General features: G+C 38.0%; 11 protein-coding genes and 1 non-coding gene across 12 annotated transcripts; 5 read left to right on the top strand and 7 right to left on the bottom strand. All coding sequences in view use genetic code 12, as the record gives it.

The window, feature by feature from the left end:
* Positions 1 to 90: 90 nt before the first annotated feature.
* PFA5 (palmitoyltransferase pfa5) lies at positions 91 to 1,679 on the bottom strand (the record flags this gene model as incomplete). Its single annotated transcript, XM_001524696.2, has 3 exons — positions 91 to 1,427; positions 1,641 to 1,647; positions 1,671 to 1,679. 3 exons carry the CDS (start codon positions 1,677 to 1,679, stop codon positions 91 to 93), a joined length of 1,353 nt encoding a protein of 450 aa, XP_001524746.2.
* Positions 1,680 to 1,959: 280 nt separating this feature from the next.
* On the bottom strand, positions 1,960 to 3,132 carry PVL30_004603 (uncharacterized protein; the record flags this gene model as incomplete). Its single annotated transcript, XM_001524695.2, has 1 exon — positions 1,960 to 3,132. The coding sequence occupies one exon, from the start codon at positions 3,130 to 3,132 to the stop codon at positions 1,960 to 1,962; it is 1,173 nt and encodes a 390-aa protein (XP_001524745.2).
* A 534-nt stretch (positions 3,133 to 3,666) lies between these two features.
* Positions 3,667 to 4,902, top strand: ERV46 (ER-derived vesicles protein erv46; the record flags this gene model as incomplete). The annotated part of the gene is made up of 1 exon (XM_001524694.1): positions 3,667 to 4,902. One exon carries the CDS (start codon positions 3,667 to 3,669, stop codon positions 4,900 to 4,902), a length of 1,236 nt encoding a protein of 411 aa, XP_001524744.1.
* A 352-nt stretch (positions 4,903 to 5,254) lies between these two features.
* Positions 5,255 to 5,344, bottom strand: PVL30_004601. Its single transcript has one exon. It is a non-coding gene; the product is annotated as a tRNA-Gln (tRNA).
* A 505-nt stretch (positions 5,345 to 5,849) lies between these two features.
* PVL30_004600 (uncharacterized protein) lies at positions 5,850 to 6,704 on the bottom strand (the record flags this gene model as incomplete). The annotated part of the gene is made up of 1 exon (XM_001524693.2): positions 5,850 to 6,704. One exon carries the CDS (start codon positions 6,702 to 6,704, stop codon positions 5,850 to 5,852), a length of 855 nt encoding a protein of 284 aa, XP_001524743.2.
* An 874-nt stretch (positions 6,705 to 7,578) lies between these two features.
* Positions 7,579 to 9,825, top strand: PVL30_004599 (uncharacterized protein; the record flags this gene model as incomplete). The annotated part of the gene is made up of 1 exon (XM_001524692.2): positions 7,579 to 9,825. One exon carries the CDS (start codon positions 7,579 to 7,581, stop codon positions 9,823 to 9,825), a length of 2,247 nt encoding a protein of 748 aa, XP_001524742.2.
* A 354-nt stretch (positions 9,826 to 10,179) lies between these two features.
* RTC4 (Restriction of telomere capping protein 4) lies at positions 10,180 to 11,460 on the top strand (the record flags this gene model as incomplete). The annotated part of the gene is made up of 1 exon (XM_001524691.2): positions 10,180 to 11,460. The coding sequence occupies one exon, from the start codon at positions 10,180 to 10,182 to the stop codon at positions 11,458 to 11,460; it is 1,281 nt and encodes a 426-aa protein (XP_001524741.2).
* Positions 11,461 to 11,531: 71 nt separating this feature from the next.
* FOL1 (trifunctional dihydropteroate synthetase) lies at positions 11,532 to 14,537 on the top strand (the record flags this gene model as incomplete). Its single annotated transcript, XM_001524690.2, has 2 exons — positions 11,532 to 11,535; positions 11,950 to 14,537. The coding sequence occupies 2 exons, from the start codon at positions 11,532 to 11,534 to the stop codon at positions 14,535 to 14,537; spliced, it is 2,592 nt and encodes an 863-aa protein (XP_001524740.2).
* A 279-nt stretch (positions 14,538 to 14,816) lies between these two features.
* Positions 14,817 to 16,706, bottom strand: PVL30_004596 (uncharacterized protein; the record flags this gene model as incomplete). Its single annotated transcript, XM_001524689.2, has 1 exon — positions 14,817 to 16,706. One exon carries the CDS (start codon positions 16,704 to 16,706, stop codon positions 14,817 to 14,819), a length of 1,890 nt encoding a protein of 629 aa, XP_001524739.2.
* Positions 16,707 to 17,788: 1,082 nt separating this feature from the next.
* RIM21 (pH-response regulator protein palH/rim21) lies at positions 17,789 to 19,516 on the top strand (the record flags this gene model as incomplete). Its single annotated transcript, XM_001524688.2, has 1 exon — positions 17,789 to 19,516. One exon carries the CDS (start codon positions 17,789 to 17,791, stop codon positions 19,514 to 19,516), a length of 1,728 nt encoding a protein of 575 aa, XP_001524738.2.
* Positions 19,517 to 19,724: 208 nt separating this feature from the next.
* RIB2 (DRAP deaminase) lies at positions 19,725 to 21,545 on the bottom strand (the record flags this gene model as incomplete). Its single annotated transcript, XM_001524687.2, has 1 exon — positions 19,725 to 21,545. One exon carries the CDS (start codon positions 21,543 to 21,545, stop codon positions 19,725 to 19,727), a length of 1,821 nt encoding a protein of 606 aa, XP_001524737.2.
* A 443-nt stretch (positions 21,546 to 21,988) lies between these two features.
* Positions 21,989 to 23,713, bottom strand: sap61 (Pre-mRNA-splicing factor sap61; the record flags this gene model as incomplete). Its single annotated transcript, XM_001524686.1, has 1 exon — positions 21,989 to 23,713. The coding sequence occupies one exon, from the start codon at positions 23,711 to 23,713 to the stop codon at positions 21,989 to 21,991; it is 1,725 nt and encodes a 574-aa protein (XP_001524736.2).
* Between the last annotated feature and the right edge of the window lie 184 nt (positions 23,714 to 23,897).

Below are 23,897 nucleotides of genomic sequence, written 5' to 3'. Positions count from 1 at the left end.
AACGCAGAAACTGTATTTAAAGAAATATAGCTCTACACTGTGAGAGCTTACAAGAAGCAAAAAGGAATAAAGGAAAAAAAGAAGAAAATATTATTGTTCTTTAACGTTTGTATAGCTAGCTAAGTAACAGTCTCGTTTGTTTATCTTTTCATAAACATTGTTCAAAAACAATGGACCCAATTGTTCCGAATATTGTTCATACACCGAGTATGACTGGTGTTGCTCATTATTTTCTTTTTCAATATCCCGATACTTCGGTTTACCAAGATGTTGCCAAATGAGTTCTATAAATGGAGTAAACATTTGGAGAATAGACAAAATAAACTTGAAATTTGTATAAAAAGATCTCGGCTGCATTTTATTCCGATTGCCATTGAATACAAGGTTAATCCAATTGATCTTTAATCCCAAATCAAAAGGCCGTTTTGTAACATCGAATTCAACGACTAATCTGTATTCCCCATGTTTAACATTAACATATCGTCGACCGTCTTCCATTCTAGGAGTTTTGGCCTTCAAACATTCAAAAATTGGTCGTAGATCCCTGGGTTCGCTCAGTCCCTGATTTCTGCTCATCTTTCCGTCTTCCCCTCCTCCTTCTCTTCCTCTTCCTTTTCCTTTTCCTTTTCCTTTTCCTTCATCTTTTTTTTCATTTTTATTATTCCGACTTTTCCATCTAGTGTAGCGGTCTCTTTGCTTGATCGCTAGGTCATCGAGTGTGGTAATATTGATGCAAACATAACGTAAATGTGTCCCCAAAAGTGCACTAATCATCAACACCCAAAATCCGCCCATAATGTACAACACTATATAGTTATGATTAATCTCCCCGCCACGGTTGATCGATGCGCGGGTATAAACACCGGTGTATACGAGCAAGACAACAAAGAATGCAAGGAAACATGCGCAGAATTTCAAAAAGTACAAGTAGTTATTACGACCAATTGTAGCTCCAATCCAAACACAATAGTGGTCATATTTCAAAACAGTATGTCCAACGTATTTGGAATAAAACGAACGCTCAAGCTTTATCGAATCCACTTGCGAATCGTAATATGGATACCCCATCTTGTCACAAAAAAATATATCGGGGGTAGGAGTTAGTTGCAACAGCGGTCTTGGTGGCTCATCATAAATGTTGAATGGAGCAATTTTCGGTGCAACCCCAGGACCAATACAGATTATTAAAATCCAGTATATAAAGATGCATACCTGAATGTACCCTGAGATCACCCACAACAAAATAGCACTTGCGCGAGAGTGATGTTGGTAAACTTCTTTATACCCCAATGAATAGTTGAGTGCAAAATTGAGGTAGCCTAATCCAAGGCAAATGAGAAATGGTATCAATGCACGGTTCCACCATGAGGATGGTTTCAGTTGAGGCAAGTTCATATGTTTAGCATTATCGTTGGCAAATGCAGTTTCTTTTTTAGTTATTCTGTTTTTTTCTTTCGTTTCGTTTCGTTTTGATTGAATAGACTAGCAAGAACACCTTTTAGTTTCAATATTTGACTTGATTTTTTTGGTATGATTGCCTATTTTGACTTTTTTTTTTTTGCTTTGTACCTTGTTTTATAAGTTGATCTTGTGCGGCTTCTACCAATTGAGCTTGCAGTCACTCAGCCACTCAGTCAAACCGCTTGGCTATGCTAGGGACGCTATATTACCAAAATCATTCGAGATTGAAGCATGGGTAAAACACATGTATATAAGGGTGGTTTCATGGGAATAACAGAGGAAAAGTGGGAAAAAAAGGAGAACAAAACAAGAAGTATAAAAAAAAAGAAGAACAAAAGAAAATACACGCAAACACATAACTGAGGTATGCTTTATTTCTTTACACTTACATTTAATCTCCTTCCTCCATAAGTTCATTGTCAAAGCTAAGCTGTTAAGTTTTTAATAAATATCTACTTAAAATATAGCTGGTTGTTTAATTATTATTTTTCATACTTTTCAATTCCTCCTGGAGGGCCTACTTGGAGCACTATGCTTCCTCTCTGAGCTGTCGGGTTTGTTCATCAAGGTTATGGTGGTCCCGTGATCACTGCTGTACGCAAATGCAGTCTTTGTTGGATACCAGCATATACTGCTGAATGTCATGTTGCCGCTCAGACTATTTGGTACCTCAAACAATTTGGTCCGCTCATCAGTGCTGTAAATCATGGAGTTGGAATCTTTGTCGAATGAAACAGCTATATACCCTCCATCTCGGCTAAAGTCTAGTGAGGCAACAACTTCATCAATATCTGCAATGACGTATTCATTCATCATGCTTGAAGTTTGCCAAACACTGATTATACCTTCGCTCACACCAACTGCAAATTCTCTTCCTGTGGGAGATATTGCGACTGATGTAGCGGATGACCTGTGTCCGGTTAATGTTTTACGGAGCTCAATATCGAATCTGTCTTCACTATAGCTGTTTCCGCTTCCATTAACATAAACATCGCTACTGCCATCGCTACTGCCATTGCTACTGCCATTTTCCCTTTGGTTTTCATTTCCATTCTTGTTCTCATTGCTATCGATGCTTTCGTTACTGTAATCATGAACCTTGTACAACCGTAAAGAGCCATCGTGAAGGGCTACAATGAAAAACTCGTGCTTGTAGTTAAACCATTGTAGGTCGTACACGTGTTCCTCTATTTTAATCAGGCATACCAATTCAAAACCTTTGGTAACAGCATACACTAACAAGTTCCTTTCTCGATCAATGGCAACAAGTAGCTCTCCATCTGCAGAATAGCGAACCAATTTTAAACTTGTCGAGCTTGTTTTAACAACCTTCTCAGGTTTTCCCGAACAATTCCATATCTTGATAAATTCGTCCCTCCCCACTGTGGCAAATGAATGCTCAGTTGTAGGGTTCCAGGACATACTTTCGACTGCTTTAGTATGTGCATCTTCAATCACAATAGGATCAATAGCTTTGTCATGTGACAATTTCCATATACGTACAGTACGATCAGTACGTGAAGCTATAAGCCTTGTTCCACAATTGTTGATGCTTATTGCAATCACTTCTGTCGATGAGGCTGTATGTCCAGGAAGCGGTTTATCTCGAATCACCGTGGCTGTGAGTTGCTTGAAATATGCCGTATTTCTATTCTTATCTGTGTTGGCCATTGCAAAAAAAAAAAATTGAAAGTGAAAATTAAAATCTATGGGAATTGTAAATGGTGTATACGGTCTAAAATATGGTATCTACACGAGGGTGTGTGTGGGTGTGGGTGTGGGTGTGCTTTTTTTTGCCAAAAATAAGCCTGTCGGTAAATTAGCGAGTTGATTGATTGATTGGTTGGTTGATTGGTTAGCTGGCTGACTGGTTGGTTGGTTGATGGACCGAAGAGTTAGGTGGGTAAATAGATGGATGCAAATCTGGAGATTTTCCCTTCTTGTTTTACTTCATTCTCCGCTACCAAGAAGAGTTCTAGCGATTTCAAGCGTTTCTTTTCTGCTCGCCCACAGTTAGATTGAAACAAAAAAAAAAAAAATCGGTGCGAGCCACGTAAGTTCTTGGTGGGGAGCTGTTATATTTACATATAAAAATATATATGTATATATATATATATATATAAATATATACATAAACGATATTGTTGACTTATTTCTTTGGCTCCCCACACTCGTTCTTTACATATAACAAATAGCAAATAGCAGATGTCGTCACCCCGTCCAAAGCTTATAAGCTTGGATGCCTTTGCCAAAACGGTTGAGGATGCGCGAATTAAAACTGCCTCTGGCGGTATCATTACTTTATTGTGCTGTCTAGTTGCTTTGATATTGATACGAAATGAGTACATTGATTATACCACCATTGTGACTCTTCCCGAGCTCGTAGTTGATAGAGATATTAACAAACAGCTTGAAATAAATATGGATATGTCTTTTCCTAACTTGCCATGTGATATGATCAATATGGATTTGTTTGATGAAACTGGTGATATGAAATTGGACGTGATCAATTCGGGTTTGGAAAAATATAGAATAATCAAGAGAGGTAATAACAAGGTTGTTGAAGAATTGGATGACCAGCCTGCCTTGAGGAGGGAGCAACCTTTGCATGAAATTTGTAAAGGTCTCGGAGAAAACGAACAAGGAGAATGTGGCTCATGTTATGGAGCTTTACCGCAAGACAAAAAGGAGTACTGTTGTAATAGTTGTGCTGCAGTACGTAGAGCATATGCTCACAAGAAATGGCAATTTTTCGATGGAGAGAACATTGAACAGTGTGAAAAAGAAGGTTATGTCCAAAAATTGAAAGACAGAATCAATCAAAATGAAGGTTGCCGAGTCAAAGGAAGTGCAAAGATTAACCGTGTTGCAGGTACAATGGACTTTGCACCTGGAATTTCTACAACTAGCAATGGCCAGCATGTTCACGACTTGTCCTTATACACCAAGTATCCAGACAAATTCAACTTTGACCATGTTATCCATCATTTATCCTTTGGAAAGATTCCAACTGCCATCACTAATCTACAAGAAACTGATTCGCTTTCGCCGTTGGATGGACACTCCTTTTTGCAACACAAAAGATACCACATGAATAATTACTATTTAAAAATTGTTTCTACTAGATTCGAGAATCTAGACGGCACAAAGAAAGTTGATACTAATCAGTTCTCGGTGATAACACACGATAGACCATTGGTAGGTGGTAAAGATGAAGACCATCAGCATACGTTACATGCAAGAGGTGGTGTACCTAGTGTCGCGTTCCATTTTGACATATCTCCATTGAAAATAATCAATCGTGAACGATATGCCAAAACGTGGTCTGGTTTCGTTTTGGGCGTTGTGAGTTCCGTTGCAGGTGTATTGATGGTGGGTGCTTTATTAGATAGAAGTGTATTTGCTGCACAACAAGCAATGAAGGGGAAAAAGGATTTGTAATGTCTACACTAATATATGAAATATATATACGTGTATGTATGTAATTTTATATGTATATATAGAAAGATATAAAAGCATAAAATAGGACACGGTAGATGAATAGAGAAAGAAAGAAAAGAAACAATAAACAACGGAGAGTAAAGAAAGCTCGACAATGAATGGCAGTCATGTTTATAAATGATACACAGAATGTGGAAAAAAATAACAAAACAATATCATAAGTTGTTATTCAGAACTGCTGTACTTTTCTTTACTTTTCTTTACTTTTCGTTTTAGCTTCATCAACTTTCTAATTTTTTTTTTTGATTCCACAGAGCATGACAATTCCTGGCAAAAAAAATAAAAAAAATAAAGGTCCTAACCAGATTCGAACTGATGTTGTTCGGAAATTTGACAAAATCCATCAAAACCGAAAGTGATAACCGAGCTACACTATAGGACCCGATGCAAATTAGCGATTGAGAATCAACCATATGTTTAAGGTTCCTATGCTTAATGATCTCTCTATGATTTGTATTCTCTTTACAACGAATGAACAAATTGCAGGCAAAGTATGAAGAAAAACACAGACACACACACACTCTCTCTCTCTCTTTCATTCTCTCCCCAGGTATTTTTTCATATGGGAAGTTGCAAGATCCGACTTGAGAGACTCTTGAGAGTACGTGACATATTTAATATCAACAAATCGAGGACGGAGTGGAAAAATTTTAAGCAAATGCTCTTTAACGTAACAAGAATCAGAATTAAAGCTGTGTAGAGAATGTTCATTAAATAAAAAAAAAATTTTGAAAAAAAAAAAAAAAAAAAAAACAAGGATATCACTCTCAGTTCTACACAGGGTAATATAAATACGTCAGCTCTAAAACCTCAAAACCTTCAATCTTTATTTTTTTTTAATTTTATCAAATTACCAACTTACATGACTCTATGTACAATGCGAGAATCTATATGTCACTAAGTAAATGGTGTATCTTTGAGTAATACGTTTGTGGCAAGGATTCTTTCAATTCTTGCTTGGTAAGCCACTGGAATTCGAGATCTTCAGTTTGTGGCTCAAATGTTCCAGATAAAATGTGCGATTTGATAAAGTAACTCTTTTTATTTTCATTGTCGTAAGTTTCATGATGACATGGGGTCTTTGCCACGTTGAAATAGTTTATTCTTCTTCCCCCGATACTGTAGAGACCTTGTTCTGCCAACAAATGAAGAGGAACGACTTCTCCAGATCTTTCTTCAAAATTTGGTAATTTCCAGTGTTCATCCTTACTAGTCTTTACGGTCAAATAGAGCGTTCGGCTCAATTCTCTTTCCAAAGAAGTCTTGTCTCCCATCTTATCTGCCGCTGTGACCCTTGAATTTGGTGCAATCTTTCTAGTGACCTCACTTTCCTTGAACTCGCTCAAGTCTTGTCCAATCAATTCATCTTCCTCTTTATATGTCTTCGGTACACGAATGTATTGTCTAAAACGTCTGTCTCTCATTTGCTTCAAATCAGGTTTACCCTTTGGGTAAATAATCTTCTTATCGTAACTCACAGGGTTCTGGTTAAGCACTTTGTATCTTTGTTCAGCCATTGTTCCCAGTCTAAAATAAACCCACTTGGGAAAAGTCCACATAAGTCTTCTCCATAATTCCGATTGATATTTGTAGAATTGTTTCTCAAAGCTGCTTGGTTCATGAGTTATGATGGGGAGACGCGATAGTATCAAGGTCAGCGAAATCTGTGGCGAGACTGCATCTTTTGCAACCTGGGTGGAATACAGCCTCACTATTCTTTGAAGATTAATAGTGCTCTTCATCTTGATATCCCTGTATCACACTACCTGTTTCTTCTCGATGCTGAGTCTATTTCGAATTTTTTTCCCAATTTCTTGAATCCTAATCGATCTTTGGTCTGAAAAAAAAATTAAAAAAAAAAAAACAAAAAAAAAAAGAAAATTTACACTATAATCAAATAAGCAAGAGCACTGTGCGGGTAGTGTATCATAGTCAAATATCACGTGCTTTTATTTTTTTATTTTTTTTATCGTCGAAAAATCGGGGGCAACTGGGAGCACATATATAAATAAAGACAGAGAAGAAGAAAAAAAAAAACTTTCCATCATAAAATTTGTCGACGAATCATTCTACTAGTTTCTTTTCATTTCACTAACCCACCATCTCTACCCACTGACTAACTGATAAATCGTACCCAAATCACCGTACCCCCCCTACAACCATTTTGGCAACCTAAGTCGATCCCAGTAAGTCATATCAGTATTTAAAGGTAAATTTTGTTGTAAACTAAATTATAGCAGTGTCCAACCTCCCCCAGCCCTTTTTTTTCTCATACCACTTGGAAAAAATCATCACGAGCTAATATTAAGATTATAAAAGAGGCAACCTTTTGACCAAGTAGTGTAGGCTAAAGAAGGTATATTTTTTTTGTAAGGCTTTCAATTTGTATCAGTTTGTTTCAATTACCTACTTCCCATTTATTTTGCATTCTATTCAATCAGTAGATATAAGAAATAAAATAAAAAAAGAAAAACTAAAAGAAAAGGAACAATCAGACCATCAAAAGCAAAGGAATTAGAAGGAAAAGCGAGAACAAAAAGCTTTAGGAAAAATATCGAATAAGACAATAATAATTATAATAATTAAAAAAAAGAGCGGTAAAGGATTATTTTAGCAATGTCTATGGATAAATTTGAAAGCATATTGAAGGAGTTGGCAGCATTGCCACCTCCAGGTGTGTCAGGTAATCGTATAAAGGCTTTAGTTGAAATTTCGTTGACTGATTTTGACAAGGAGAAGGAGAGTAAAGTCATCGCAGCTCTTTATTCTAGTTGTAAAGCTTCGCCATCTTTGAATAAGTTGGGAACTTTGTATGTTGTTGATGCAATTGCCAGAAGATACAAAGATGAGGCATTGGCTCAGGGACAAACGATTGATGCAAATGCAGAGGACGGAACTTTTGCTTCAGCAGTTTATAAAATTAGTGAGTTGATCGAAAGTATTCTTGATGACGCCATGGAATACCAGATAAATCCCTCGGTGAGATTGAAGATCCTGAAATTGTTAGACATTTGGGAAAAGCATCAAACATTTGATCAAGCAACCATCAAAAGAATGAAGGATAAGCATTTCAAGTCAACAACACCTCCGGGTACACCACCAAAGACTAGTGTAGAACCTACTAGACCTTCATCTAAAAGTGAAGATTCATCAAGTATTTTACTGGCTCTCACCTCTTTGGCACAAGGAGGAGCTGTCTCAAATTCGACAAATTCAAATGCCGACGCAGCAGCTTCAATACTATCTTCTACTACTACATTAAACCCAGGAGCGACTGGTGGTGGTAGTAGTAGTAGTAGTAGTATTAGTAATAATAATAATGGTGACAATAATGCTGAGAATATTCTTTCTCGATTGTCTGCCTTGGCAGGAAATGCTCATGGCAACAATATTGGCCATCAACAACCTGCATCAGCAACTGCTAATGGATCCGTATCTGGACCAGCTGCTCCATCCTTTGGTGGAGCTCCGGGAACCGGACAAGACGTTTTGAACATGTTGCAACAGATGCGTGGTGCACCTGCTGAATTCTCTTCTGGCCGTTCCGATCATGGAAGATTCGGTCTGAGAGAACAACATCAACATCAACAACAGCAAGGTAGAAGGAACAGATCCAGATCTCCTGTTAGAGGCGCTCGCTCTCCGCCTTCTATTAGATCACCACCCGCAACTTCTTCTGTGTTTGCTTTGCAACAAAATATGCAGAATTTGAAGCAACAGCAACAACAAGCAGCGGCTGCTTCAGCTTCGTCAACTTCTTCTGGCACCCGTTCACAAGGATATCAATCTCCTTCTCATATGTATCAACAACCATATCAACAACAACAGCAGCAGCAGCAACAACAACATCAATCGCTGTATGGACAGCAGAATCGCAACCTGCATCAAAATCCAGCATTTGCCTCGCCATCAGATATGGGTGGAGAAATGAATTTGCCTGGTACCCCTCATTATAGACCAAGAAATGTTAGTTTTGACCCTACATTACCACAAGGCACAATAAAGGTGTTGTCGAGAACTCTTTTCCTTGGTGGTGTTCCAAGAAATATGGATCAAAGAATGTTGACGCAAGTGTTACGACCATTTGCTGACGTTCAATCTGTTGTCCTCAATAGTGACAAGAAAATTGCTTTTGTTAAAGTTTACTCTAGAAAGGAAGCCGAACAAGTTATTATGTCATTCAATAAGGATAACTCTCTACCATTGAGAACACGTTGGGGTGTTGGATTTGGTCCTAGAGATTGTTGCAATTACCAAAACGGTGTCTCAATTATTCCAATCGATAGATTGACCGAGGCCGATAAGACGTGGTTTGTTAGTGCGCAATGGGGTGGAACTGGCGGACAACCTATGGCAAGTGGAATGGTGGTTGATGAGCCAGATATTGAAATTGGTGCGGGTATCTCCTCAAAGGCAATGTCTAGGAAGATGCCTACAAATTCAGCTAGAAATGGTCCCAAGTCCAATAGGCCAGGGGAGCCAGATGACGCATATGCAAGAACAACCTTGTTGCAGCCGCAAGGTCCTATTCAAATGAGTCATGGAGATCAACCACAATTCAATACATTCCAACAATCTTCGGTAAACCCGTTGCAGAATCTTTTTGGAAATGCCAGTGCTAATGGGAATGGAAACGGTAACATTGGTTCTCCTCAAACAAACATAAACCCATTACCGCAATTCCCCGGACAATCAGGAGGTGCGCAACAGCCATACGGTTTTCAAGGAGCTCCTCCACTTGCTGCTAGTGGATATCCCCAAATTCCAGGTATGGCTAATCCTGCAGATATGCCACCCGAAGTTGCGAAATACTTTATGCAGGCATTGCAACAACAACAACAACAGCAGCAGCAGCACCGTTAATAGTTATTAGTTAATAGTTAATATACCCTCACCTATTTTTTTTTCCATTTTGTCACTCTTTCTTTCCACATTTGTTTTCTACATTACATACTACTCTACTTTTTTCAAAAACATTTATTCCTTTTCTTTTTGTTTTCTATACAATTACCTTTAAATATTTTGATTTTAATACAGTAGCTTCCTCTATGCTCGCTTCTGGCCTTTCAAAGCTTTTACTAGCATCTCATAATTTCTTATAGCCTATTTTTTTTTGCGCGGGCTTTCTGAAACGCGCAACATTTACCATACTACCCAAAATACGTCAAGAAATCAATCTTTAAAAAAAAAATTACAAGATATACCGAATTTCAAGCAATGAGCAGCAAATATCTGAGCTTGAGTTACCATTCTGGAGCGAATCCAAGTAGCCTGCGTGCTTCATCCCCAGTCAAATCTCCGAAATCTGTCGAATCGAGGCTAGTGCCACCGAAACAGGAGCAAAACATCATCATTGATTATTCACCAAAACAATCAAATTCGAAAACGCCACACATTTATCTGCGGAAACCAAAGAAATCGAAGAAACCCAAGTCCTCAATTGCAATACATCACGGTGATGGAAAGTACAAAGAGTTGAATCTCGCGCCACGTAATAAACAACTACCTGATACACTGCTTGGTGGCTCTCGAAGCAAAGAGTATCCAAGTTCGTTTGAAGTTGACCAGAGTATAGATGCTGATGAACAACTTGGCATCATTGATCTTGGAAAAATCATGCTGAGTCCTATAAAGGGTCATGATTTATTAAAGGATGTCAAATTAGATGGATTGCTCGAAGTCAGTGATGATGATGATGATAGTGGTGGTGGTGGTGGTGATCATGATGGTGATGACGATGAACAATTTAATGGAGATCGTCGTAATCCAGCAAGGAATGACACCGAAGATAAAGATAAAACGATCTCGAGGCCAAAGAGAAAAGAGTTTGGAAAAAATACTAAATTGTCGAATCTGGTGGTAGATTTCCATACTATTGAGTTTGGCGATGAATATCAAATTAGAGAGAAATATCGCAAACTTGGTTTGCTGATACCGAAACCAATCACGTCTCGCAAGGAGTTGATTGATCGAGCGAATGAGCATCTTAAAGTGATACCAAAGATACTTGCCGGAAAAGTGTCACCATCCATCTACTACGAAATGGCTAAAAATCAGTGTCGGAAATCTCTGCATGAGATTATGTCTGCATCAGACATACGTAGAATTGATTGGAAAGCATTTTATAGTGGATATTATGGCCATGAAAGACAATCTATTATAGGGAGCTATATTGAAAATGTATGTTATGAAGACTTGGTCAGATGTGCCAAGTACAACAAAACGGTCACGTATTGGTCAATTGGTCAATTCGCGACTCAGGTATTGGCAAACGAAATAATAATAAGAATGATTAGAGATGATATGCACTACTCGTTCAAAGAAGCAGAAGCATTTTGCCAGAAGAGTGTGGATTATGGTGTGATTATTGCAGATGAAGTTCCCATAATGGACGATCTAAGCAAATCGAACAAAAGTTTGAAAAAAAGCTCCAATAATATTCCTGACAGTTTGTTGGATAAAACAGTAAATAGTAACAAGCGAACAAAATTGGAGTAACATCAACTTGAACCTACAATAAAGAATAAATCTAGAATTTAATTTAAAATGAAACTTTTTTATTATATACGATGGGTGGTTTCTTTCCTTCTTTTTTTTCTAGACTAGTAATTGTATTTTGTGTCCATGTTTATCCTGTCATGTGAGCACATACTAATTACTTCTATATCATAGATCTTTAGTTAAGCGGTGTTGAAACGAACCCCCTACAGACATATCCCAATTTATATATTGCATCGGCCAAATTGAAATTGTTCTCTTTTTTTTTCTGTTTTTAATTAATTTATTTTTTTTTCATTCTTTTCCTCCTTTTTTTTTTTGGCACAAACTCCAAGTCTTTTTCCTTTTCTATCTTGCATATTCGTTAGAGACATCAGTAGAAGCCAGTGGAAATCAGTGGAAATTCAGTGGAAATCAGTGGTCCCTCACTTCAAATAATAGCCAAGATTCTTTTCCATTACAGAATTCATTCTAATATTGTCTCTTTAGGACAATTGATTACGAAAAGGGCTCAACATCAATTGGCCAACATGGCGAAGGACCGAGTTTTAGTGAAGGACATTTCGGCAGTCGCTATCATTGGCAACGATGCATGGAATAGGCCAACGCCGCAACCGATCAATATATCAGTAGCAATTACCACCAATTTTCTGCAGGCCTCCGTGACGGATAATTTGAAACATAGTATCAATTATGCTGTTTTAACTCGTAACATTTCAGAATATTTAAAGTCGCATGAGAACAGAAACCTTAAATCGCTTGGGAATATTGCAGTAGCTGTGCATAAAACAGTGCTCCGTGAAATCGACAGCGCAGACAAGGTGGTAGAAGTGGCAGTGCGCTGCCCCAAGTTGGAGATCAGAGCAGATAGTGTAGAGTATAAGCTTACTCGAGGAAGAGGATTTCAAGGAAAAGAACAAGAACAAGAAAAGGAAAAAGAAACATCAGATTGTAATGGCCTGGCCGGAATCATTTCGACAGACAGAGTGATTGTGAATAAGCTTCGATTACTAACAATTATTGGAGTTTTTACATTTGAAAGGCTACAGAAACAAATTGTTGATCTAACTCTTGATTTCAGTGTTGGTGAGAAAAATGTAAACTTGGATGTTAGAGATATTGTTGCTGATGTAGTGGCATATGTCGAATCATCAAACTTCAAAACAGTTGAGGCATTGGTTCATTCCATTGGGCGCTTAACTTTCCAAAAACATTCCGACCTGGGAATTAAGCAACTTGTTGTAACGGTGATTAAACCTCATGCGTTTAACCATGTTGAAGGTGTAGGTGTTTCCTCAACAATGGTATCCAAAGACTTTGATGACTTGCCTCCAATTGATTGTGAACTTGATAAAAAGAAAAGTGATCCTAGCAATACTTTTACTTTGCCGGCTACAAATCTGACCAACACTTTTGATGGATTACATACTGCATATTTGGCATTTGGTTCCAACTCTGGTGGCGATCTGTGTGCTAGTATTTCAAAAGCATTAGGTTTATTAAAAAATTACGATATCGATGTGATTGCAACCTCGTCTATGTATATTTCCAAGCCAATGTATCATTTAAACCAGCCTGATTTTTTCAATGGTGCTGTTAAAGTGCAATTTAAAGATTATTCACCTTTGAAGTTGCTTGAAATATTGAAAGAAATCGAATATACTCACATGTCGAGGAGAAAAGATTTCAATAACGGTCCAAGAGAAATTGATCTTGATATTCTTCTATATGACGATTTGCAAATTACCTTGGACAATTTGGTCATACCGCATAAATCTATGCTAGAAAGGACATTTGTACTACAGCCATTATGCGAGTTGATACCTCCAGACTATATCCATCCTGTGAGTGCAGAACCCATTCATAACCATTTGTCACAGCTTCTTAAGGCTCAAGTTGATGAGACCATGCAAGAAGACTCTCAACTCCTCCAATATATACCTATCAAAAATCGAACACCTGCTGAGAATGTGCTCAAATTTGATCAAACTAATTTCCAATCCCAGACGCTTATTATGGGAATATTGAATATGACACCGGACTCATTTAGCGATGGAGGTAAATATTATGACCAAGAACTTGACAAAATTGTGAATGAAGCTATCGTTATGGTTCAAGATGGAGCTCATATTATTGACATTGGAGGTGTGTCCACCAGACCAGGAAGCACCGAGCCTTCTGAAGAAGAAGAACTTGCGAGAGTCTTGCCTTTGGTCAAGGCCTTGCGTGCCTCATCTAGCCCTATTTTGAAAAATACTTTGATATCCATAGATACGTATCGATCCAAAGTTGCAGAGCAATGTCTTGAAGCTGGAGCAGATATCATCAACGATGTGTCAATGGGTTTATACGATGAAAGAATCTTTGAAGTGGTGGCCAAGTATGGATGTCCGTATATAATGAACCATACTCGAGGTACACCGCTGACAATGTCGAAATTAACAAACTATGACCCACTTCGGGATGATGACATCATTGAGTCTGTGGTAAACTTTAATAGTGATGAACAATCAATGCCAAGAGTAAATACTGAGATAATGTACATGTTAAATGGAGTTGCTAGAGAATTGTCTTTACAAATGCTCAAGAGTTTCAAGTATGGAGTGAAAAAGTGGCAAATTATTGTAGATCCTGGAGTGGGATTTGCCAAGAACATGGAACAAAATGTCGCAATAGTGAGAAATGCATCTTTTTTCAAAAAGTACTCCATACAGCTCAACTCAGCTCGTGCTATCGGCGATGGCGGTTGTAATGGTGATGGTGGTGGTGGCATTGTCAATGATGATAGTCCAAAATTTGAAAGTTCCACTGAGCAGAGATCGAAACCGACATCTTTCGATCGTCAGTATTTGACTTTTTGTGGAATGAGTGTACTTCTTGGAACATCGAGAAAGAAATTTTTGGGTACAATCACTGGAGAAATAGAGAACAAATCAGATAGAGTTATGGCCACGGCGGCGACTGTAACAGCGGGTATCGAACAACATACGGATATAGTAAGGGTTCATGATGTCAAAGACATGAAAGATATTGTAAAAGTGAGTGATGCTATCTATAAGGGAACAAAACATGTATAGTTTCGAATGAGAAATAAAAATAAAACAAATGAATAAATGAATGAATGAAAAAAGGAAAAAGAAAAAGGAAAAAAAAAAAAAAATAGTAAAAAAAGTAAGAAAAAACGGGAAAAAGGAAACGAAAGAACAGTAAAAAGGGTCAAAGATGAAAACGAAAATCAAAGATGCAGGAAAGTAATAAAATGATCATTGACAAATCATTAACATCAAGATGTAAGATCTTGTAATTACAAAAGAATGAAAAAGCTTTGACTTTGGTCTTGGTATTTGATATTGATTCTAGTTTTGCTTTTTTTTGCTAACAAACCGTTTTTTAACTTTGTTGCTAATACTCCTGTTCCAAACCATGCCACTCATTATTGGTCGGTGAAATCCATAGACATCATGAATCCCGTCCTCACTTAAGCTACTATGTGACGAGTTGATCAAGTCTTGTCTTTCTTGTAAGCTAATATCCGTCAAGTCGCGCCTTCTATCGTTGAGATGCATTTTTTCACATTGCTTGGAAACAAAGCGTCGACATTTATCTATTTCGTCCTGCGACAACGATCCAAAACCGTAGCCACCAATTTTCTTAAAGCAGTGGTCAATTACCAAGTTTGGGTCGAGCAATTGTTTGGGATAACTTTGCATAAGTTGAAACAATTCAATCTGGTCGCTTTCACCGCCGTTTTGTACTTTATGACTTTGAAAATCGGGTGACTCGACGCACAATTTGCATATAGTTAATGAGATTCGAAAGATGGTTTTCGAACCCTCATACCATAAGATATCCCACACTCGTAATGTTGTTTCTATTGGTAAGTTACCAACAAATAGAGACATGAACCAAGAAGAGGTCACCAATGTGACTGGTGGAAGCCTTATAAGAATCTGGTCTTCCCGTAGTGTTTCTCCTTCAAAATTTGTTCCCAAGATCTTCCACAAGTCGGGCATGTATTCCTTGATGCAAAGCATTAGCACACCTTGGTCGGTATGTACACCTTCAAGGTTAGCTGCATGAACTTTAGGGATTATTCTTTCTGTTAAAATCACCAACATCCAAAAACTTCTCTCTTCACTCATGAAAAGAAGCAAAAGCCCTGCCAAAAAATTAAGGGATTGACAGTATCCAATTTGAGGCTGGTACTGTGCAAACGCAACCAAGACTCGTCGCAAACATTGAATCATATGCGTCTCTTTTTTACTCTTCAGATCCTCGCTCTGTGGCCGACTCAAATCCTCTGATAATGTTGAGTTGAAATGCAAATTGTCTGGAAATGTCCTAAATAAATCACGTTCAATGACTTCCGTGTCCTTATTTTTGACATTCTTGGTTTCATTAACAATTCGATCATAGAGTCCTGGATGTTTATTTAGTTTTTCGTGTCCCCCAGCGTAAAAGAACCATGCATTTCCTCTCCATTCTGGAGGTATACCTCTTCGAATCAACTTTTTGACTTTCTCGGACCTAGGCGGGAACCGCGTGGGGATGTTTTCTGAAAATGAACTTTCAGGAGATGCTAGGTCGCGGGAATTTTTTGTACTCACACTAAGGCCATTTGAAGCTAAGAATAACTCCCACTTCTTTTTCTTTCGTGACGCGTCTTCCAGGTATTCTTTAAACCATTTATTATACTCTTCGATTGTTGTGCTGCTTTGTGATGAGGATTTCTTGAATCCGTATCGATCGAATTTCGATCTTAATATTTTTATATCCAGGTAGTTTGAAGTTGGTTTCACGTAGAAGGTACTTCCAAGCAGATTATAGTTTTGTGAGAACCTCCCATAGTTTTTTGAAGAATTGTTGAAATCCATGTTGTCGTCATCAATGTAGTTCTCCTTTTGATTACTCAAAGTACATGAATCGTCTAGACTTTTTACTAAATTGGAACCCACCCTGATTTCTTCTCCTTGTCCCTCTCCTTCTCCTTCTCCTTCTCCTTTACCTTTACCTTCTTCTTTTTCTTCTTCTCCCACGAAAAGGGGATCTTGCTCATCAATTTGGAGGTTTTCATTTGTGGTTCTATTAGGGCTTTCTGCACAGTAAATGTCTAGAAAAGAAAAGTTTCCGGAATAATTGGAATTATCCCTTCGATGCAAATTCGCCAGTGGGTCGAGGTGTCTATTCTCAATATTGGTGTCTCCCAAGTTTGTCGGTGTGGTTTCTTTCGTGAATTGTCTCGGCATAATGCGTGCCTTCCAGGTGCTGTCAAGGTCAGTTGGATGAGTGGAAGTGGAAGGTTTTGAAGGGAGAGGATTCGGAAAGTGCAATAAATTGCAATGCAGTTAGAAGTTGAAGTGAAAATGAAAATGAAAATGAAAATGAAAATGAAAATGAAAATGAAAGTGAAAGTGAAAAGTAATGTGAAATTGTGTGGCTTTATGTATGTAAAGACCAGGTGTTTAAACTCAGTAGTATTTGTTGTTGTTTTTTTGATATTTTGAAAACTAACTTAATGATTACTAGAGAGTGATTGTTAATTCAAATGCAGCATCTATAATTTCAACTATGAAGTAGTTTGTTCTTTTTTTGTTCGGCTTATTCTAATTTTTCTCCTTCTTCCTTTATTTTTATTAAAATAACAAAAATTAAGCTGGGTTTAGCTTAATTCTTCTTGTAATGAATTTTCGGAAATGATGAAAAGGGTGATATAGCCTCTATGTGATCCCCAGTAATTCTATAATTTTTTTTTGACAAAGTTTCGTTCTCTAAAATTATATGTGAATCACAATAGCCGAGTATTTATTTAGGATGCGTGAAACAAGTGTTTATGTTGTTTGTCTCTTTACCTTTTTTTTTTGTGTGTGTGTGTATGTGTGTATGATGGTGTTATGAATGCGAAAAAGGCTAATAACAATAATTGCCAAGAATCAAAGTAGAGTGAAAGGGCAAGAGGATGGGAATGGGATAAGAATTCATTTCTTCTTCACCAAGTCATTTATCATCAATTTTTTCTTTTCATATTTGTTGTCTCCCCTTCCAGAAGCTACTGTTATTATAACAATTATAGGTATTATTTCTACCGCAAAGAGCAAAACCGCAGCTAAAACCGTTTGTCAACTTTATACCTGAGAGAATAGAAGAGAAAGCAGAAGATAAAGCGAAGCAGAGCCAGACAGAGCCAAACAGAGCCAAACAGAGCGAACTGGACCAGTCTGTGTCTGCTGTAAAACCGGATCATTAAAAGTCCCATATTATGTACTGGAAAACCACATGGGGAGGGGTATATCCGTATCCATCATGTGAGGAAATCATTCTAAACGAAGGAATGATAGTTTCCCATGTCTTTGATTGGCCAGTCAAGTATATACTGAAAGCCGTGTACCAACAAAATTGTTATCAAAATTCTATACCTGTTTTAAACACCAACGTGGGGTTGGTTATCGATAAGTTTAGTGAACCTTTACCAATCATTGCACAATCCTGGACCGATTTTACCCGGAATAATAGTCGTGGCTCCTTTAGTTACAGTGTTGTTCCAATCGTTTATGCGATATCTGTCCTGGCGGTAATTATATGGTTTTTGACCATCTTTGTGTTGACCAACTATACTGTGAAACCCTCATGGCTATTAAAAGGCTCCACCTTTTTATCGTCGGTGTACATCTTGCTAGTTGTGGTTAAATCCATTGTTTGCTTACACAGACAACAGCGAGAAGGCTACCTTCACGGTGCACAATTGTTGGACCAAGTGAATGGAGATAGGGCTGTAAATATAATGGACTTGATTGTAGTCATGCTACTACAAATCAACCAGGTCCAAATAATTATGAGATTGTTCCAAAGGCAAAAAGATAAGCGTTTAACTTTTTACGTTGGCATGGTGGCAACGCTATTGTCACAAGTGATTTGGAGTGTTTCGCTGTTTCATAATTTCCATTTTGATGATGAAGCCGGAGATATATTACCTGCCTTTATTTACTTGGTCAGAATTGCCATGGCATTGTGCTACGCCGCCATTATTACTGTTTATTTCATTAGCAAAATAAAACTTATTCTCGCTAATAGAAGAATATGGTTGTTGACATTGCTTACGTTAATTTTGATTTATAGTCCGGTGGCTTTCTTTATTGCCGATGTTTCCAACGCATTCATCTACGAGCTCTCTGAGATTTTCTCAGTGGTCAATTACGTCATTGGGGTAGTTATACCTTGGGAATGGTGTAATAAATTCAACATCATCATGAAGGCTAAAGAAAAAGAAGGTGTTTTGGGTAGAAGATTTTATGAGGACGAGTCATATGAACTAGACCGTTTTGAACTATTTGTTGAGGAGCAGGCTCCCGGCGATGAAGACGATGGAGACTATAATGAGGGAGTTGGATATAGGGAAGATGAAAATGGTTTGCATTTGGAAGATGGAGAGCGCGGCGTGTATAATATGGCGGATATGCATAATAGCGTCGAAAGAACACCAGCAGCGCTGAACAGCATAAATTGCAATGGAGTTGTTGAAAACAGTGTGTCTGGTGATGGAGTAACAAATTCTTTATCGAATAGTGAACCATCAAGGACAAGGAGACATGAGTTTAAATCAAAGTTTAAGAAGAGCTCATCCAAGTCACCTACCTCAATGTCACAAACTTTCCATGGAGAAAACTCCGTGTTCAAAACAAAATTATTTGCCGTTGTTGAAAACTCTAAAAATGCTTTTATTTCCTTGACAGATCATATTATTGCAGCAGGTTTTGCAATACCACGGTCTGTCAGTGTTTCTAGTCAAAGTCAAACTCAAGGTCAAAGTCAAGGTCATGGTTATGGCGAGGACAATGTTACCAATGCAGAGGAGCGGGCTCTTTTTACTGCCGGTGACAATGTTCAGGGCGCCAATAGACAACTGGGCAATCGAATTGTTCAAACAAATTCTGTCTCAAACTCGACAGAAAATAACTCGGTGTCATTGGGCACGAATAGAAACAGAAGAAATGTTTATGTTTATGCTAAGAAGGAAGTAGTGATTGATTTATCTGAAGACGAAAACGAGCTGCAGCTGTAAATACGACTACAGCCATTTATTTGATCATTTGATCATCTTTTATGATGATGATTATTATTATTATTATTCTCATTTTTTCTTGTTATTGATATTGTGTTTATTTCCGTATATATTGTTATCACTACTGTCTTTACAAACTTATGTTTAATGACAAAATAAAAGTATCATGTGTTACTAATATGACCAATATACCCTTTTTCGACAATCGCTATTGGTCTGTTTCATCTAAGTTTTCTTTTTCATTTGTTTTTCCATCTTCTACCTTCTTTTCGTGTCCTTTCTTTGCAATCTCCAAGGCTTGTTCTTCATACCCTGGAATATGTATATATTCAATCCCTGCATCCTTTAACTTCTTATACGACAGATTATTCTTTACAAACACATCAGGTTCCATAACACCAACAAAACAGGCAGTAATGTTTGGAAGTGCCAAGATCCTGTCCACGCAAGGTAAGTTACCACTCAACCGTAAAGAGCACGGCTCCATTGTAGTGTATAATTCTGTACCCAATGGGACATCACGGATTCCACCATTCTTTGCAAAATACTTCTCCAATGCACACTGCTCGGCGTGAGTGTTTCCTTCAAGTTCTCTTGAGTGGCCGGTGGAAATTACTTCACCATCAAGAACCAAAACGCATCCAACATTGAACTGTGTTTGTGTTTCGCCACATTTGCGAGCCTCATCTAACGCCATCTCCATATATTTTCGATTATAGTCAATTGCCCACTCAGGGTAACTTGTTTTGTAAGACCAGCTTCCATCTTTGGCCTCGTAAAGGTAGGCATGTAACCAAAGTTCTAAATCGTTGATACCAGGTTCAGTGTACATTTGCAATCCTGTATGAGGACATATCTCGTCCAAAAGCTTCTCACCATCCTCTTGAGGATGAATCCAACTCGATGCTGCACGAGTTTTACCCATTTCGTCTAGTCTTTTTTGCACTTGTTCTAAATCTGCTTCGCCATTTTTGCCCAAATTGTCACCCCACACATAACCATTCGAGTAAATAGGATCGTTTGCTATTGGATAGCCAATGTATTGTAAATGAACTCTAATTTGGTGTGTTCTACCTGTTAATGGATGACATTTGATAACACTGGTATTTGTTTTTGGGTCATATGAGATTCGTTTAAACTCTGTTGAAGCTTCCTTTCCCCTTACGGAATCAACAACATTTAAAGTAAGCCTAGGGTTTAATGTGAGCAAGGGCTGGTCCACTGTAATACTCTCCTTGGGGAACTTGCCTTTAACCCGTGCTATATATTCCTTTGATACGTTTCGGTCTTTGATTTGCGTCATTAGCTTGGTAGACCCTTTTGCAGTTTTTCCTAAAAACATAAGTCCCGAGGTTAACCTATCGAGTCTGTTGCACGGATGCAGCACAATGCCCATTTCGTGCTGCAAAATCTTTGTTACTGAATTATACCGGTATCTTCCTGAAGGGTGTGCAGGAATTCCAGAAGGTTTATCTATAACCAACAAATCATCGTCCTGGTAAACAATTTTGATCTCTTTTGAGCTTACATGCCCTTCGCGACGAAAACCTCGGTGACTAATCAAGTCGCCGTTGCGAACAATTGTGCTCAAGTCCGCAGGTTTGGAGTTGATACACACCATTCCAGACTCTATCGCTTTCTTGTATGCCTCGGGTGTTCTATCTCTAAACTCGCTCAAAAACACATCCAATAAATTCCGATCTCTCCATCGAAGTTTGCAGTATGTCAAGTAGGTGAAGTAGTATGGCAGCACTTTTCGAAGTCTCCCATCGATTATATACTTGGCACCTTCGGCCTCTTCTTCTTCAATTGTTTTACCCTCTACTAAAGTTGAATCATTAGACAATGAGCCCCCCATTTGATCATAAGCGGTAAGCTTTGATTTGTCAATATCTTGTTGTCGTAATTTAAAACCATTGGCATCGCGAACAGGTGCCAGCAGATGTAATTCACGCTTTGATGGTTTTTCAAGTGGTGAAGCGACTCTTTTGATTCCACCAGTCGAGTTCGGTAAGTTTGAGTTGCTCATTACTCGTAATGTTTGTAGTAGAGTCTTGAAGTGGTTCAGAATGTTCATGCAATAAGATTTAATGAAACGACATGGAAATTCGGTATTGACTCGGCAAACCAAATTTACATTTTCGCGCAGAGGGAAAATTGAGACAAGACAAAATATCACAATACCGGAGGTGGGGAACGAGAAAAAAGGGACGAGGAAGAAAAACTCGGACACCGTCGGCGACTTTGGTTGATATAAGAAACAAGAGCGAGGATAAAAAAAAAAAAAAAAAAAAAAAAAATTAAGTAAAGATAGATAGACACATATAAGAAAACAAAGAGAAGATGAAGAAGATGAAGATGAAGTAATGGAAAGATAAATGAAAAGAAAGAAGAAAAGGAAAGCATAGTCTTGATCAGCAATCAAAGAGGCACTACGCACAAACGTAGTTTCCAAAGTCTTGGAAAGGAACATCATATTAAACCTTGACGTTTCAACTCTATATAGTCGTGCTCGTTAAGTACATTTCCATTTTTATCTTCAACCTCTATGGCATTTTGCACCTCACTCAGCTTTGTTCTGCTCTCTTTCTTTAAATTGGACCACAAGTTTCGAGCTTCATCTATCGAAGTAACATTCTTGAAATACATGCTATGCTCTTCATCGATACCCAAACATTGGAGCCCGTACAAATGTTTTGTGCCGTTAAAGTGTCTAGTAAATGCCTTTTTTCCTTGGTATGTTGCGTTGCCGCAGATTTCGCAAACGTGAACCTTATGTAACCCTTGCATTTTGTAAAGCCATAACGGGATTGGTGTGCCGTCTGGACCCATAGGAAGATTTTTGAATAGTTCCAGATCCAGGTCCGAGTCGGACCCAGAATTATCGTTATCGTCATCACCATTGCCATCGTTATCAGACCCTGAAAAGTCAGAATCCTCGACAGCTGTTAATTCATTTTCAAGATCTTCAGTTCTTTTTAGTTCGATTAACCTTTCACGTTCTGAAAGCACAATTGTCTTTTCAACAATTGCAATCTCGGACTTGAGCATGTTGAACAATTTCAATAATAAAAATGAGTACCATGGTTTTCCTCGGAAAACTTTAGTGTTGGTACTTGTCTTTGCTTGAGCAACATTAGCAGCAGTAGAGGAAGATTCATTAGAAATGTTACCCTCTCTTTCTCCTTTTGCTCCTATTCCTTCTCCTGCACCTGCACCTGCTCCTGCTGCATTCTTTTTGTGTTTTTTTCCCAGTAGATGTCCATCATAAACTGCCTTGTTTGAAAACTTTTTTGCACATGCCTCGCAATATAAGCTATCGGCTTTATCATCATCATTTGCTTCTTCATTTATTCCACTTATACGCTTGCTGAACTCCTCCTGTAACGATTTCAATAAATTGTCATGACTCTCGAGTGGGTTCAAGTTGCAATAAATGCGCCACAAGTATCCTGAAAGCGACTCCAAGTATGCCAAAAACTGAACAGAATCATAGTCTGTTGATGATGCTGTTGTAGCAAAAGTATACAAATACTCGACATATGATATATTCTTTTGCGTTAGCTGGTTAAAGGTCGTATGAAAAGGTTTAAGGTCTAACGCCAAAGTGTTCTGTGCCAACTGCAAGTGGGATGCTGCTTTGCTAAGAATGCATTTTTTCTTGACGTACTTTACCTCTCTTCTTCTCATAGCCAGTTTGCCTCTTTCCTTGATTTGTATATCTGATGGGTCATTTGTGTAGAAACTTGAGTATGCCTCGCGTGGATTCAGGGCCATAATATTGTCTTGACCATATTCTTCATCTACTGCTTGTGGTTTATGGACTTTGGCCAATAATGCATCAAACTTGTCAAACGAGTCCTTTTCTGTTAAAAGCCCTAATTCAACTTGTCCCAAATTCTGTTTACCACCACTGTTAATACGGCTGGTGCTTTTCAAGATGTCTTTGTACCTGTCCAGAAAAAGTCTCAATTCTTGTTGCTGAAGCAAAACAAGCCGTTTGGAGTAATTTCTGTTGTTTCTCTTCTTTGTCTTCCTCTTCTGGCTTTGATTACTATCGATGAGTAAATCCCCATGTTTTGGTATGAGATTTTTGGGCAAGAGTTTAGGATTCCTCTGAAACCGCCTACTTATTCCCTCCTCTAATGCATTTGACTCTTCAAGTAAAGCCCTCTGTACTTCAATTATTCCGCTCATTCAATAAAATTGGTGTGGCAAGGTAAAAGGTGAAAAGTCTAATATATCAAGAGTACTTAAAATTAAGAGAGTAAATCACAATGCGCTACAAGAGAAATCAAATATCCACGATTTGTAAATTCCTTGTGTTAAAAGAAAAAAAATATAATAATAAAATTAATAATAAAATTAATGAGAACTAAAT

The sequence above is a fragment of the Lodderomyces elongisporus genome, chromosome 6 (assembly GCF_030384665.1).
Source record: "Lodderomyces elongisporus chromosome 6, complete sequence".
NCBI lineage: Eukaryota > Fungi > Ascomycota > Pichiomycetes > Serinales > Debaryomycetaceae > Lodderomyces > Lodderomyces elongisporus.
Note: the sequence above shows the minus strand (reverse complement) of the source record. Positions and strands in the feature narration are given on the sequence as shown.